General features: G+C 40.7%; 1 protein-coding gene across 2 annotated transcripts in view; it reads right to left on the bottom strand.

The window, feature by feature from the left end:
- VAV3 (vav guanine nucleotide exchange factor 3) overlaps window positions 1–14,931 on the bottom strand; it is a 352,547-nt gene that overhangs the window by 261,814 nt on the left and 75,802 nt on the right. For both annotated transcript variants that reach the window (XM_070608037.1, XM_008518842.2), the window contains exon 2: window positions 9,898–10,014. In XM_070608037.1, coding sequence (XP_070464138.1) covers window positions 9,898–10,014 — 117 coding nt within the window. The remainder of the gene's footprint in view (window positions 1–9,897; window positions 10,015–14,931) is intronic.

The following is a 14,931-nucleotide window of genomic DNA, read 5'->3' as shown; positions in this document are numbered from 1 at the left end:
GATTTTAGAGTTTACGAAACTGAGACCAAGTTAATTGACAATCCCAAGGAGTTCTGCTGGAACGGGTGGGCTAGAATCTAGTTCAAGTGTGCTTTAGAACTTATTTAAAACTTCATTTGAATAAGTATGCAGTAGTTTTAGTATCCTCCTCCCACTGGGTCTCCAGTATTTTAAAGAGGTTTATCTTACCCCCCTGTCGAAAGTAGCTTCCTACAGTGGTTCATCATTTCACTCTGTTTATTTCCTCAAAGGCACTTATCACTGGTTGTAATTATCTTGTGTATTTATGCTTTACTTGTTTCGTTTCCTGAACTAGATAGCAGCTTGAGGGCAGGGGACTACCTGTCCACATTGATTAAGCAGCACTTGGCACACGCCTGGCAGAGGACACACGCAAACTTTTGCAGAATGAAGGAAGGATGGGTGAATCGCTCACAAGTTTCCCCTGACGGAGCCTCTGCCCCACACTGTGCTGACTGTGCAGATCACCACAGACTCTGATTCACACTCCTCACCACAATCCTTTGAGGCAGGGATCACCATCAGGACCGCTTCATAGAGCAAACCATGGAGGCTCAGAAGTTGAGTAACTTTCCCACACAGGTATCTGGGGACAGGGAGAGTGAAACCCAGGTTTACGTGATCTCAAAGTTTCAGAATAAGCTAGGAAAGAGAGCTGATTTAACGTGTCAAGGTCAAATTTCTGTAGGACAGAGAAGGAAGACAAAGGAACTAGAACTGAGGAAACAGGCAGAGACAAGTCAGCAAAGTCAGACGGTGGGAGATTCAGTATACCCAAGAACCAACTAGGCCCAGAGCTCTGGATAAAGCACATGTTCTCAGGTTTCAGGCCATGTAGGTAGGGTGTGATCTTGAACTAAGTCACTAAAGACAAGAGGGTGAAGGACATGGGGAGGAACGGGCATTCCAGGCAAAGGAAACAACATTAATAAATATTAATCAGGAGAGTAATAATGACTTTAGACATTCAGTGGGACTGAAGCAAGAGGGTTAAGGTGGGTAGGAAAGCAAGAAATAAGGTTAGAACGGCAGACAAGGGGCCTGATCGTGAATAACCTTGTGTGACTTGTAAAAGAGTCTGGGTTTTACTCTCTTATAAGCAACGGAGATCCACTACCAAGTTTTAAACCTATGAATAACATAATCAGTTTTGCACGTTTGTAAGATAACCTGAAGTTTAGTATGGAGTGATTCAAACCTGAAGGCAGGGAGGTAATTAGGAGACTATTTCGTTAATTCCAGGGACATGAGCCTTAACCAAGGCAGTTGTAACTGTTTAGTTCCTGGAGGGTGAATAAAGGAACAGTTTTACTCAAAGAGAAATGGGTTTGAAGAGAAAAAACTCATACACGATGAGTTTGAAGCGATTATGTGATACCTAAATGGCTACTCATATACAAATTTTAGAAATCCTAGAATAAGCAAAAGTGTGACTGCTTTCCTCACGTCAGGACTTTTCTGTGTATTTACTATGCTACATCCCATAGAGGAAGGATATAATATGCAGTGTTTACAAGCCTATTTGAGCAAGAATATTTGTCCCAGGCTATCTATCAACATCTCTCAGGACAATGGGGACCCTTGGGAAATTTTTTGGGAAATGGGGTTCTAGAAGTTTTCAACTGTATTAAGTTTAGAGAACAGTGAAGAGTTTTTTGAACTGGCTCAAAAACTATTAGAAACGAGACAAAAAAATGAACTTGAATAATCACTAAGGTGTAAAGAATGATCCTTGCATGGCTCAGGTACCAGAGTTCTGTAAGATGTGGCAAGAGTGGGAAAATCTGCCTGCTATTAAGTACCCTTGTGAAATGTACTAGCAGAGAGTGAAATAGATGAAAAGCTTGCTAAAAAGTCAGATCTGTACAAAAACAAAGGAGAAGAAAACTGCTAATGATGCAGAAATGGTGTTCACAGCCAACCAGACACACATATTAGGGAAGGCCAGAAGCTGTTCCCTCCTTCTCTGCTTAAGTAGACACAAAGGAGGCCTTGGAACAAGCTTTCTTTGTTCAGGAAGGAATCACTGGAGAGCCCTCCCTTAGTTATGTAAATACAAGCAAACCACCTACTGCTCAGGGGGAGAAACTAAAGGAGGCCTTTGTGGGCTGACAGAGGTTGACTCCTCACAGCGCCCCTGGTAGGATGAGCCTGCTGGAGGCTGGAAGCTAGCTGATTTGTAGGGAAAGTCCAGAGCCTTCTGGAAGGAAAGAGACCAGAGATTCCAAATGCTGCTCTGAGAGTGGAAGTTGTTACCCCTGTAGAGACAGAATAAGGAGACCCTGACCCAAGCTTGCTGGCAGGAAAGGATCCAGGAGCTCCTGAACAGAATTCACTGCCAAGTCTGGGAAATGTGGCCTGAGCTGGCTCAACAGAGAGGCTGAAATGTTGTGGGGGCAGAAGGAAGCTGGTCTGAGCGGTGTGGGGCTGAACGGGGCTGGAACTACAAAGGCAAGCCAGCATCAGAGCTGTCGAAGAAATCACGCAGGGCCAGTCTTCGACAGTACCACGCTAGCAGACCAGCCCACTGACTGGAGGCTGAGACCCCACTTCTGAGACCCCCACTTGCTGTGAAGCAAGACTGACTAGGGCCCTAGGACTACAAAAGCCCCAGAAACTCCTGAATAATTTAGGATGGGAGAGACTGCAAGAGAGAAATATCAAACTTCTAGAAAGAGTGGAGTTCAAACAAATAATTGTAAAAAGAGAGATTACATTTACAAGTTAAGATGTTTCATCCTGGTTACATGCAGATATATAAAAATTGTTTCTAGCTGTTGACCAATATGCATGCAACAGCCAATAAGGATCTTTAAACCATGCCCAGGTTCCTGAGGCCACCTGTACCCAAGAAAAGCTCAGCAGCCTTTGGTTGTGAGGGTTTTCTTGTGACTGGGAAAGCCAGGCAGAGTTCCAAGGAGGTACACAAGTAGCAGGAACCCATTATAGGTTCTCAGATATCAAGTAGCTTTGTGTCAGGATGCACACGGCACTTCAGAGGGTGAGCTTCCTAGCACACACAAGGACTGGAAGCGGGGATTGGGGACGTGGAGCTTAATAAGTCAGCCAGGTACAAACGCTGAGAGGATGGCTTAGGCTAACAGCACAGGCTGGACAGGAATAAGTCCTTGTACTCTCATACATACACCCAGAGGTGTACAAGTCAGGCTGGGAAGGGTGAAAAAGTGAAAACACACCAATTATAGGAGGCAGCCTGAGAAAGATTCTCATAAGACATATGATAAAGCACTGCAGATGGAACAGAAATCTGAGCTCACAGTATGTGAAGACAGTCTAACAGCAGCAGGTCTCTGCTAACAAGCTATGTGAGGGAAAGAAAGACAGTAAAGCCTCTTAAAGGAGATGGTATAGACAGCTGTGAACTTCCATTATACAAACAATTCTAAAGCCCTTTTCTACCTTAAGTCAACCATGTATCCCTTGGTTTTCTCAGCAAGTTCAAATTTATTTTTAAACGGCATGTACTTAAAGTACTCAAGAACCAAATCACCTCCTATCCTGAATCTGACTTAGCTGTAATTTGGTGTATATCCTAGGGGGAAAAACCAATTGATGAGTGTTAAAGCATCAGCTCCCTTCAGTGGAGGTTTCTTGGCAGATCTCTCAACTAAACTCTCCATATACAAAAAAATGAAACATATTCTTACCACAAAAGCCCAGGAAAACATAAGGTATAAATAACCATATGTGTGCATACACACATACACACACGTGCTATTGTAATTTGCTTAATAATCTGACCCAGAAGGAATCAAACTAAATAACTTTCAAGGAAATGCCACTAGAATCATCTTTTAACTTTACACACATCCACATTCAGAACTCTGAATGATCTGTATCTACTCAAACTACCGGTGCCAGACTGTATCTACATTCACTCACTTGATCGTTTATTGAACAATATGCCAGGCATTTTACATCAATTAACCCTATTCTCACAATGATTCTGTATAGTAAAAGTTATTGTCCCATTTATAGACGAGAAAACTGAAGATTACAGGGGTGAAGTGACGACAAAGTGGTCACATAGAATCCTACAGGGTTTTCTGACTTCTTAGATCATTTTGTCCAAATCAATGAATATGTCTAAGCTCTATTCATTTCCAGGTGAAGGAGTTAGAAGCCTCTTTAAGTCCTTTTTGCCCTGTGGTTTTAAGGTCATAGTCAATCATGCTGTATGGTCCAAATACAGAGCTGACGGCCTGAGGAGGAAGTGCGTTCTCCATCTGCAGCGGCGTGCACACCATTTTCTCAATCCTCTTGAGCACAGACAAACATGGGAAGGCTGTGTGATGACTGACAGTCTCTTTCAAACCTGAAGATCTATGATATTCCTTGAGCCAACGGTAAGGAAGAGAAAGCATTTACCGCAAAGCTGAGACTGTACTTCTATTCAATTATTTACATGCTGCAAAACAGAGATGTTCCAGGACTCTGTCTTCATATCTCCTCTTCTATATGTGATAGCAGATGCAGAAGCTACCAAATGGTCTCCAAGCTGTGTGGAACTTTCTAATAGAAGAAAAGTTAACATATCTACACAACTGAAATTGTGTGACTGACAAAAGCAGGTGAATCACTTAGATTTCTCTCACTTTTGGTTGAGAGAACCACAGAAAACCGGCTTGGGGAAGAAAAAAGGAAAACTGAATTGACTTACGTCATGGAAAACTCCACAAATATATATATTTGGCTCTGGGTACAGCTTGATTTTAGCCTCACATGATGCCACTAGGGTCCTCCTCAGCTCTGCTCCCCCTGAACTGGGTCTCTTTTGAAACTCCATGTGGCACCCAGATGGCTGTCGCTCCTCCAAGGCTCATATCCACACACTTCCACAGGAGGAGGACGGCCAAACACAACCACCCCTGCAAATGTCTAAACACATCATCTTGGTCCCAACTGAGTGACGTGCCACATCCCTGAACCCATCACTCTGGCCAAAGGGATGGGATATTCCAATTGATCAAACCATCCAAATTACATGGTTGGAAAAGAGAAAAGGGTGATTTCTCAAAGGAGATTCAAGGCACTTTACACACATTATTTCATTTAATACTCGCCTAACCTCAATTTGTGCACGAGGAAACTGAAGCTCAAAGAAGTTAAGCAACTTGCCCAAGATCACATACTAGTAAGGAGTCTAGCTGGAATTCAAACTGAGGTCCAACTCAGAAACCATGTGCTAACAAAAACTAGACACCATCTCTCTCAATGTTCTTACCTGCATCCCTGACTCACCCCTAAGCAAACCCTCTGAAGCCCTTCTGACGGAGCCTGTCCTGAACCTTAACACACTGAAACTATCCCATCGCTACTAAAATCAGCTGCAACTGCCTTTCGTCGAGTGTGATTCTCTTTAATTCAAGAAAACATACCACCTTACACTTGCGAGGTGCTTTACAATAGCTGACACAAGAGACATGAATGAAGTCTGTGGGTATGGGCCAGCCCCGTGGCCAAGTGGTTAAGCTCATGCGCTCTGCTTCGGCAGTCCAGGGTTTTGCCAGTTCGGATCCTGGGCACGGACATGCCACTGCACATCAGGCCATGATGAGGTGGCGTCCCACATAGCACAACCAGAGGCACTCACAACTAGAATCTACAACTATATACTGGGAGGCTTTGGGGAGAAGAATAAAAAGAAAAAAGGATTGGCAACAGCTGTTAGCTCTGGTGCCAATCTTTAAAAAAAAAAAAAAGGAAGTCTGTGGGTAGCAGGAAGCAGGCCCGTATACCCAACCCAGAGCCAGGATGGGGAGGAGCAGACTTCATCACTTATCTGGACATCAGGGGCAGCCCAATCTCTATTACTCACTAGAAATGGTCTCATTAAAGAAAAATCCCATGTTGTTTCTGCACTGTAAATGTGCCAGCAGCTCAGTAGGAAACATTTCCAAACAGCAAAAATGTTAACCAGAAAATGACAATCTGATCAGAGAAATAGAAAATCTTTTATATGCAGCATGTAAGTGAGCAAATTTACAGATCAGTTGCAATGTAAAAAGTAACATAATTTAGGGCCAGCCCTGTGCCTGAGTGGTTAAAGTTCCGGGCGCTCTGCTTCAGCAGCCTGGGTTCGCAGGTCTGGATCCCGGCATGGTCCTACTCCGCTCATCAGCCATGCTCTGGTGGCAACCTATATACAAAATAGGGGAAGACTGGCACAGCTGTTAGCTCGGGGCTAATTTCCTCCAGAAAAAAAAACGGAAGATTGGTAATAGATGTTAGTTCAGGGTGAATCTTCCTCACCAAAAAAAAAAGTAATACAATTAATAATTTCTAATATTCCAGGGGAAAAAAGTTTTATTACATTTAAGCAAAGAAGTCAACTAACAAGATTTTACCTTTTTTGTTACTAGAAAGCCATAAAAGGATCCATCTTTTTTAAAAGTAAGAAAGTAAATACTTTTTCAGAATCACACAAAAACATAAACCCAAAACCAAAGAGAAGCTGTAAGGATTCTTAAAAGGGTCCTCAAGCTCCTCCCACCTCAGAGCTGAGACAAGACTCGGCAGTCTCAGACGAGGACTCCACCTCTGGCAGAAGCCTTCCTCAGCACTGAACAATCCTGAGAGTGAGAGTCATAGCCAACCTCAGGGCCTCCCTTCAGCTGACTCCTGAATGAGTTCAAGTTACTAAACTCTGTCCCCAGCCCTGTGTGATTTCTCTTTTTTTTTCAATCAAGGCATAGAAACTGTTCAGAACTATTCTAATTTTTGTTGACATGAGTTTGAACTGAAATGAATACCCTATTAACATTGGGTAAAGAGCTCAATACTAGGAATTAAAGAACACTGCAAGGCAACATTATCGTACGCCCTTCTAGGGTGTCCAAAATGTGTGCTCTTCACCATCTGATAAATTAAATGAAAAACTATCATTCATTCATATTGATTAACACAGGCGGTATCCTAAATCTTTCTTCTCTTTCTAAAGATAAAATAAAGTGTGATTAGACGTCAAGTGACAGATCACTTGTGCTTTTTTAATTCCATAAATTCCTTTGATTTTCTCCTATGAGCTCATTTTTATCCCTGAGCATTTCCCTCAAGGAGACTCAAAAGATAGAAAACAGACCAAAAAAGCAGAGGTCTGGGAGGTCAAAAGGCCTGAGCTCCAGATCCTGCTCTGTTCCCCAAATGAGGAGACCTTAAAGTCACCATTTAACCTCCCTATCTCTTAGTTTCCTCATCTGACAAATGGGAACACTTGCTGCTTCCTTCATAAGACTATCATGAAAATCAAATGAGGCCAGTGATATGAAGCACTCTAAAGGCTTCAAAATGCTATAAAAACATTAGATACTGTTATAACAATTAATATATTCCTAGGCAAAAAGGGCCAAATATACATGAATTCTAGATTCATTATTCATATGAATTTACATGGACGAGGGAGCACATAGATATAGTTTTCATTTTAAGTTAACTGAAAAATTAATTCAATCCCAAAGAATGGAGAGAAATAAACTAACCTGTCTACATCCTGTTAAAATTGATATCCACAATACAGGAATTATTGTGTCTCTGAATTAACACTGTATTCACATTTTTTCAACCTAAAAATTTAAAACTGCATGACTTATCCAAGTTCTGTCACTTACAATCCAGGATCAGTAAATGGGGACAATAACGTGGGATTGATATGAGGATTGACTCAATATGTGCAAAGCACTTCGGATCATGTTGGCACACGGTACCTGCTTTGTGAATGTTTGTGCTACGGTACAGCAATGGACAATAAGCCAGATCTGGGTTCAGACCATTGCCCCAATCTCTGCTAGATATGTGATTTGAGCCACAGGTTCTCTCATCAGTCTAACAAGGAAAATAAAAGATTGAAAAGATACCTGATATACTGAAGGTGTTCAAGAAGTGCTGATATTGGTGGTTTTGCTTAGAGTAACAATGCCTAATAGTATTAATACTAGTAAACGGAGCAGCTTCCTAAATTCTTTAATTTCAGTGGTTTATTTAGGTCCAATACAGTTCTGAAGAGACAGCTGCAACAATCTTGGCAGTAGCAAAACGGGTGAGCCTTTAAAGTGGTAAGTATAGGATGAAGTTCTCAAGCACAATCCCAAATTTAAGTCTGTTTCAGACTCACCACTGCCAAAATATTTTAAGTAGCCAGAGATACATTTACCCTTGAGAAGCATACAATTATTCCTTTACCTTCAACTTCTCACAATCTCAACTCTCCTACAAAGCTTCTGTTGTCTAATCAATCTAGTAAGCAATGTTATTCCACCAGAACAAAGCCATGTGTTGCTAAACAATTTGTAAGATTTCCCAGTCTTTGTAAACACCATTTCTTGCAAATTTTAGTGGAAAAATGAAGAGCTCTTGGAAAAGCTTTAAAAAGTCCAGACTTTTTTTCATTTTCATTTCCCCAAATTATTTTCATTGTTCATTTCCCCAAAAGAGAGGGTGGAAAGAAAGGAAATAATGAAGACTCTTTTTTTAAATAGGGGGAAGTATCAAAGAATAGAAAAAGAAACATCTCTGGATAGGGCCAAAGGCTAGGAGGACTGTCCTCCTCACCTGGGATTCCACTTGACTCCTCTTTCTTCACGGCTTCACTTCCTGGCCACAGACAAATATGCTACCTCCTCCTCACGAGGAGGCTTCGTTCTCAATTCCTTGCATTTATTATCATATGCTATCCTCTACCACTTTTTTGGACCTCAAGACAGTAAATCAGAGCTTGCTAGAGAAAAAAAAAATCTGAGAAACCATCTTCTAACATGCATTTCCTTTGGTACAGACTTCCAAGCTGTCAGGTGGTCTGATGATTGAGAAGACTGGCGACTTGCAGAAGATTAGAACAGGACTCTGGGTCAACAACCCAAGCCCTCCCTCTCCTCAGGCTGGGTGGTTTCCCCACACTTGCCATATTTTAGCATTGTATTTCTTGTGTTTCTTATGTCTCTGTTTCAAGTTTGTGCTATTTATTCCCATTATCAAGCAAAAATTCCCATTGCCGATCTATTGCTTGATCTTTATTTTATAACCAAAATATTATATCTTAGAAATAAAATAAACTATCACTCTCAAACAGCCTTTTGATGAGAAACCAGCACCTGAATTACAAAAGTATGGGAAAACTTCTCAATATCATTTAGTTTTTTCCCTTCTTATATGCTTATTTTCGTAATAGAATTATGTCAGCAGGGACTAAAACAATGTCACCTTGACTACCTGACTCTTTTATGGCTTCTTATCTGCAATAAGCTTAACTTCATGCCCAATCACTTCAAAACACTTTTGAAAGGATGATTTCCATCACCATTATACACAAGTGATTGGTGTACACACAAGTAATAACAGTAAACATAAAACAATTTCCATGTGAAAAACGTCATTGAAATCTAACAAATCCAACATGTGTCTGCTGAAATCCAAGCCACAGGAGTTATTCAACAACCTCAAACATTTCAGGGATTCACGTCTTCCCCAAGTCACCTAGCCAACTGTCAAAACAGAGAGGGGGGCAACAGAAAATTCTCACCTTACAAAAATCAGGTGCTTTTCAGATATAGAAAAGACTGGAGAGAAAGAATACCCAAAAAACTATCTAAAGAACGGAAAATAATAATCCTACCACAGTTACCTCTGGATAAAGGATTCTCCCTACACCGCTTTAAATAAAAAATAATTCTAATTTCATTTGGACAGTTGTTGCTGCTATTTGTTTTCTTGGCTAAGCCACCTACATGTGAAATTTAATTATACAATGCAGATACCTGGACCACTGAAGTCACATGTCCCACTTCAACAAGATTAGAAACAATAAGTATTTGATTACACGCTCTCCAATAAAAAACATATATATAAATAAAATGCAATTACCTTTCCAAAGTCACGAACATCAAACAGGTCAAACGCCTCGAAGAGTTCACTCTTTCTCATTCCAAATGTCTCGCAACAGGCCGTGAGGAATGTCCTTATGTTCTTCAAACAGAGAAACTGAGGAACCGGAAATAGCTATTAGTATACAGTGAATCATTCTGAAGGCTACCTATCCTCTGTCACACCCAGAATGCTATAAAAATGACAGGGAAGAATCAATCAGCTTTCGAGCTTGCTTTTCAATTGCTCCTTTAGCAGTATTTATTGAGTACCCACTCTCTCTCAAGCACACATGACACAGCTGTGAGCGATACAGACAAAATTTCTGCCCTCATGAAACTGACATTCTAATAAGAGAAGACAGACAAGAACAAACTCAGCAACACAAACAAAAAAGTAAATTATTTTTATTTTCATATGGTGCTAAGTGCAACAGAGAAAAATAAAGCCAGAAGGAGGGATCAGGAGTGCTGGTGGGGATGGGGTGGCAGCAGCTTAAATGGGATGGTTAGAGAAGGCGTCAATGAGAAGAGGAGGGATAAGCAGAGATTTGAAGGTGGTGAAGGCGCAAACCACGCAGAATTACAAGAAAGAGTATTCCAGTATGAAGTAGCATCCCACACCAAGGTCCTGAGGCAGAAGGGTCTGAGGAAGGGGCCAATGTGGCTAGAGCAGAGTGAGTGACAAGGAGAAAAGTAGGAGGAGTGCAAGAAAGGTAAGGGGCCAGATGCTGAAGAACCTTGTTGGACAGGCTTTTACTCTGACTGAGATGGGCCATCACTGGAGGCATTGGGGCAGAGAAGGGATATGATCTGAAGTTCTATGAGGGTCTTCCAGGCTGCTGTTTGAATATAGATTGAAAGGAGCCAGAGCAAGGATAGAGACAAAAAAATGAGACAGGATGCTACTGCAATAATCCAGGTGAGAGACAACCACAGGAAAACCAGGTGTTACATTTTGATGATATTAAATTTGAGATGCTTATTAGTCATCCAATGGGATGTGGGGCAGCAGGCAACTGGATATACAAGTCTGGAGTACAGGGTACAGAAGCGTAATCCAGACGTAACTTTGGGAATCTTTAGAGTATACAGAACATTTTTAACCATGATATTGTCTCAGGTGATTTTGGGAGAAAGCAGAGGAGATGAAAGGATCTGAAGCCAGATTATCTTAGGAGATCAGGAGAAGAGGAGGAGCCCACAGAGGGGCTGAGAAACAGGGACTAGTGAGGAAGGAGACCAGGTTTTCCCTGAAGCCAAAGAAAGAGTTTCTAGGGAGGAGTGATAAAACTGTGTCAACTGCTGATCATGGTCAAGTAAGTTGTTACGACATGCTTCTATTTGATGGGAATAACTTGAGAGAGAGGGGAAAGTTGGTTATGCAAGAGAGGGGGACAGTCACCCAAATGAAGTCCTTGAGTAGGCAAAGGGGAGGCAGATCTGGTGCTCAGGTGGGAACTTGACCTTGAAGAAGAGCTTGCTCAGCTCAACAACACTAACAAGAGGGACGAGAGGGAAGGCAGACTCTAATGACAACCTGAAAAACCAACAGAAGTTACTTTCAGTCTCTCAGACGCTAAGATCCGCCTAAACAAAGTACACACGTCCCCTGCAAGTGAATTCTTTTTGGAAATGTTAGCCGCAATGCCACACATAAAAATAAAATTATTAGCCTCCAACAACTAAGAAACTTATTCGCTGATTATTGCATCTTTGCTTTCTTTTTTTTAAGCACCGTCAATGTTTTATTTTGTTGTGTTGTTTTTCATCTCGGTTTGGTTTTAATTTGCAGAAAGCACATTTTACTTGCTCTACATTTGAAATGTCCACATTTTTCATGGGCTTAACTCAGACGCAGTTTTACCCTTTACAGGAATCCTTCTCAGAGGCTTAAATATTTCAGGAGGGGTTAAAACCACAGGGGAAGCATCGTAAACCCTTTGAAGCATGATGACAGCAGCCAATGGGCACACGCAGGCACTGCTTTCGCTTTAAAAAATTCATAAGAGACCTTTAAGACACAGAATCACTCCGCATGTAGCTCTTCCACATAGAATCGCTTATTTACAGATTAAAAGCCTTGCATTCTGCCAAGACAGACAATAATTACTCCCTTGAGGATTATGCAACTGCTCTTTTGCAATATTTTTTACATAATTAAGTGTCCAACTCACAGCTCACTAAGGAACAAAGGCATAATTGCATATGCCACCCTCTGAAGATGTCTCACCAAACTCAAATTTTCCCCTTGTGTAGGAAAAACGACAGTAGACTTCCACTCCAGCACTTTGATCATCAATTCAGAGAAGTAAGTATTGCTACTGAAAGTTTAAAAAAAATTATGACGTGGTCATTATTGCATGCATACAAGAGGAGATTTAAAAACAAGTCTTCCCCTTACTTCTAGAACCAATCGTAACTTTATTTGCCCCCTAACTGCCTCAATTCTATAGAATTCCACAAATATTTACTGGATTTAAAAAAGGTCACTGGTATGCTCTCACTTTTCCAGGCAATCATCAAATTTGGTCACCCCTTTATTTATGTATTTTTTCAACAGTTTTTGAATGCCGACAGGGTTCCAGACACTGCAAATGCTAACAATGAATAAGATGAGGCTCTGCCCCAAGCTCCTCTATTAATCTTACCTGGATATTTTCACAGTTATCCAAAATTTGGCTAAAAACACTAGGATCACACTGCTTTGGTGCTCATGGGTGTCAGGCTCTGGGCAAGCACAAAACAGAGTTCAGGGATAAAGGAAGGAGGCCCTAATGCCATGACAGGAGCCCTGCACAGGGCTGGGCCTCACAGCCCGCCTGCCCACCCCAAGACTTCTGCTTCCTTTTCACCACGTTGAACTTTTTCTTCGTCCGGTTTAGTTTTAAAAAGTTCAAACCAAAAGACAAGCTGAAAGAATAGTATAATGAACATGTACTCAACAACTGTAACATATCAGCACATATGCTTTTGTGTACCAATCCTTCCTCTATTTATAAAATTTATTTTGCTGAAGTATTCAAAGTAAGTTGCAGACATTACAGTCACTTCACACCTAAATAATGCAACTCACATCTCCTAGGAATAATATTTTCCTACAAACCCACGATAGCGTTATCATGCCTAATTAATAATTCCATACTATCTAATATCCATTCTATATTCAAATTTCCTCAATTGCTTTTTACACTATCTGTCCCCCCCGACCCCCAGCCTAGGATCCAATTAAGTTTTACCCATTGCATTTGGTTGCTTGCTCTTTGCAGTATCTTTTAATCTAAGAATCCTGCTTTTTTTCTTTTTTCTTTAAATGACATTGACTTTTGAAGTCTAGATTGGTTGTCTCATAGAATGTCCCACATTTTGCATTTGTCTGATTGTGTCCTCTTGATATCATTAAACCTGTTCCTCTATCACTTGTATTTCCTATGAACCAAAAGCCAAGTCTAGATACAAGTTAAACAGTTTTGGCAAAACTACTTCATACTGTGAACTTCATATTTCATCACATCAGAAGACGCAAATGTCAGGTTATCTCATTATTATGAATGAGCTTCATCACTTGGTTCAGATGGTTGCCACCACATCTCTCTATTGTAAAGGTACATGGACCCCTCTAGATCAGTAAAAAACCTGGGGGTGATAATTTGGTCCCATGTGGCTATTCTACTTCCCAATAATTTTTCACTATGGATTTAGCATTCACTGACAATCCTTACTTCAATTATTCCATTTGGGACAGCAAAATAGTGGTTTTTCTAATTCTGTCATTCCTTCCACATTTATTAACTGGCATTCTTACCTAAAGAAGAGTTTCCCCTGGCCTTTCTCCTCTTTACTCTTTTTTTTTTTTTTTTTTTTTGCTTGTGTAATAATCAACTGCCATCATTATTCTTTTCTCTTTTTTGTTGAGGAAGATTGACCCTGAGCTAACATCTGTTGCCAATTTTTTTTGTTTGTTTGTTTGAGGAAGATTATCTCTGAGCTAACATCTGTGCCAATCTTCCTCCACTTTGTATGTGGGTCACTGACACAGCATGGCTGACAAGTGGTGTAGGTTCACGCCTAGAATCCGAACCTACAAACCAAGGACACCAAAGCAGAGCATGATGAACTTTAACCAGTATGCCATGGGGCCGGCCCCACCATCATTATTCTTTTTGATGTTCATATTGTCCCAAATTTGGCCACTGGGGGTCCCTTCAAACTGGTTCATGTGTCCTTTCACATGACTCCATTTTCTTATAACAAGTTGTCCTAGGCTCACCTCATATTTTCTCTGCTCTAGTTCTGGAATCAGCCATTTCTCCAAGCAGATCTGTTTCCATTTATATGGTAAATGATATTTAGAAACGAAAGTCTGAGCACCAGGCTGTGCCCAGATTACATGGGCCAATTACATCAAATGGACCAATAACTCCACCCTTCGCTTAAGCAATCCACCACTTGCAACAGAAAGAGTTAATGTAAACAAGATTGGCCTAACTGATTGATAGTGTATCTCTCAGATAATTCTACAGTTTTCTCTGTGGAGTGCCTAATAAGATAACTCTTATCTCACTCTGTTAAGAAAAAGGAAACAAGTTCACTGAGATGTGATTCTGTTTTGACACAATATTATTACAGTGTAAGTTTTTTCTTCCAGTCTATAGATTCTTTGAGATTAGAAGCCATCCGATAGTTTCTGGTTTTATCTGCGGCATCCTGAAACATTCTGCCTCCAGAGATGGTCTATGATGCACAAGGACAAGCACATCTCATTATTTTACAACTATACCTTACGTTTGAAAAATTATTTGACTTTGCTAAATCACCCAGTTTATTTACATGAGACAACTTCAGGATTTTTGGGAATTTAGGATTAGGATTTCAGCAACAAGAATAACTTTATGATTTTTTAAATATTAAATGTATCCCTACATGAAAGATACCAAAATTAAGGATACACAAAAAGTCTAAATAGCATTTTCCCATTTAATAAACATTAATGAGGTGTCTGTTATGTACTAGGCATCATAAAGTATACTCCCAA

The sequence above is a fragment of the Equus przewalskii genome, unplaced genomic scaffold (genome assembly GCF_037783145.1).
Source record: "Equus przewalskii isolate Varuska unplaced genomic scaffold, EquPr2 ChrUn-13, whole genome shotgun sequence".
Taxonomy (NCBI): Eukaryota; Metazoa; Chordata; class Mammalia; order Perissodactyla; family Equidae; genus Equus; species Equus przewalskii.
The sequence above is the reverse complement of the archived record's forward strand: the minus strand, read 5'-3'. Positions and strand labels throughout refer to the sequence as shown.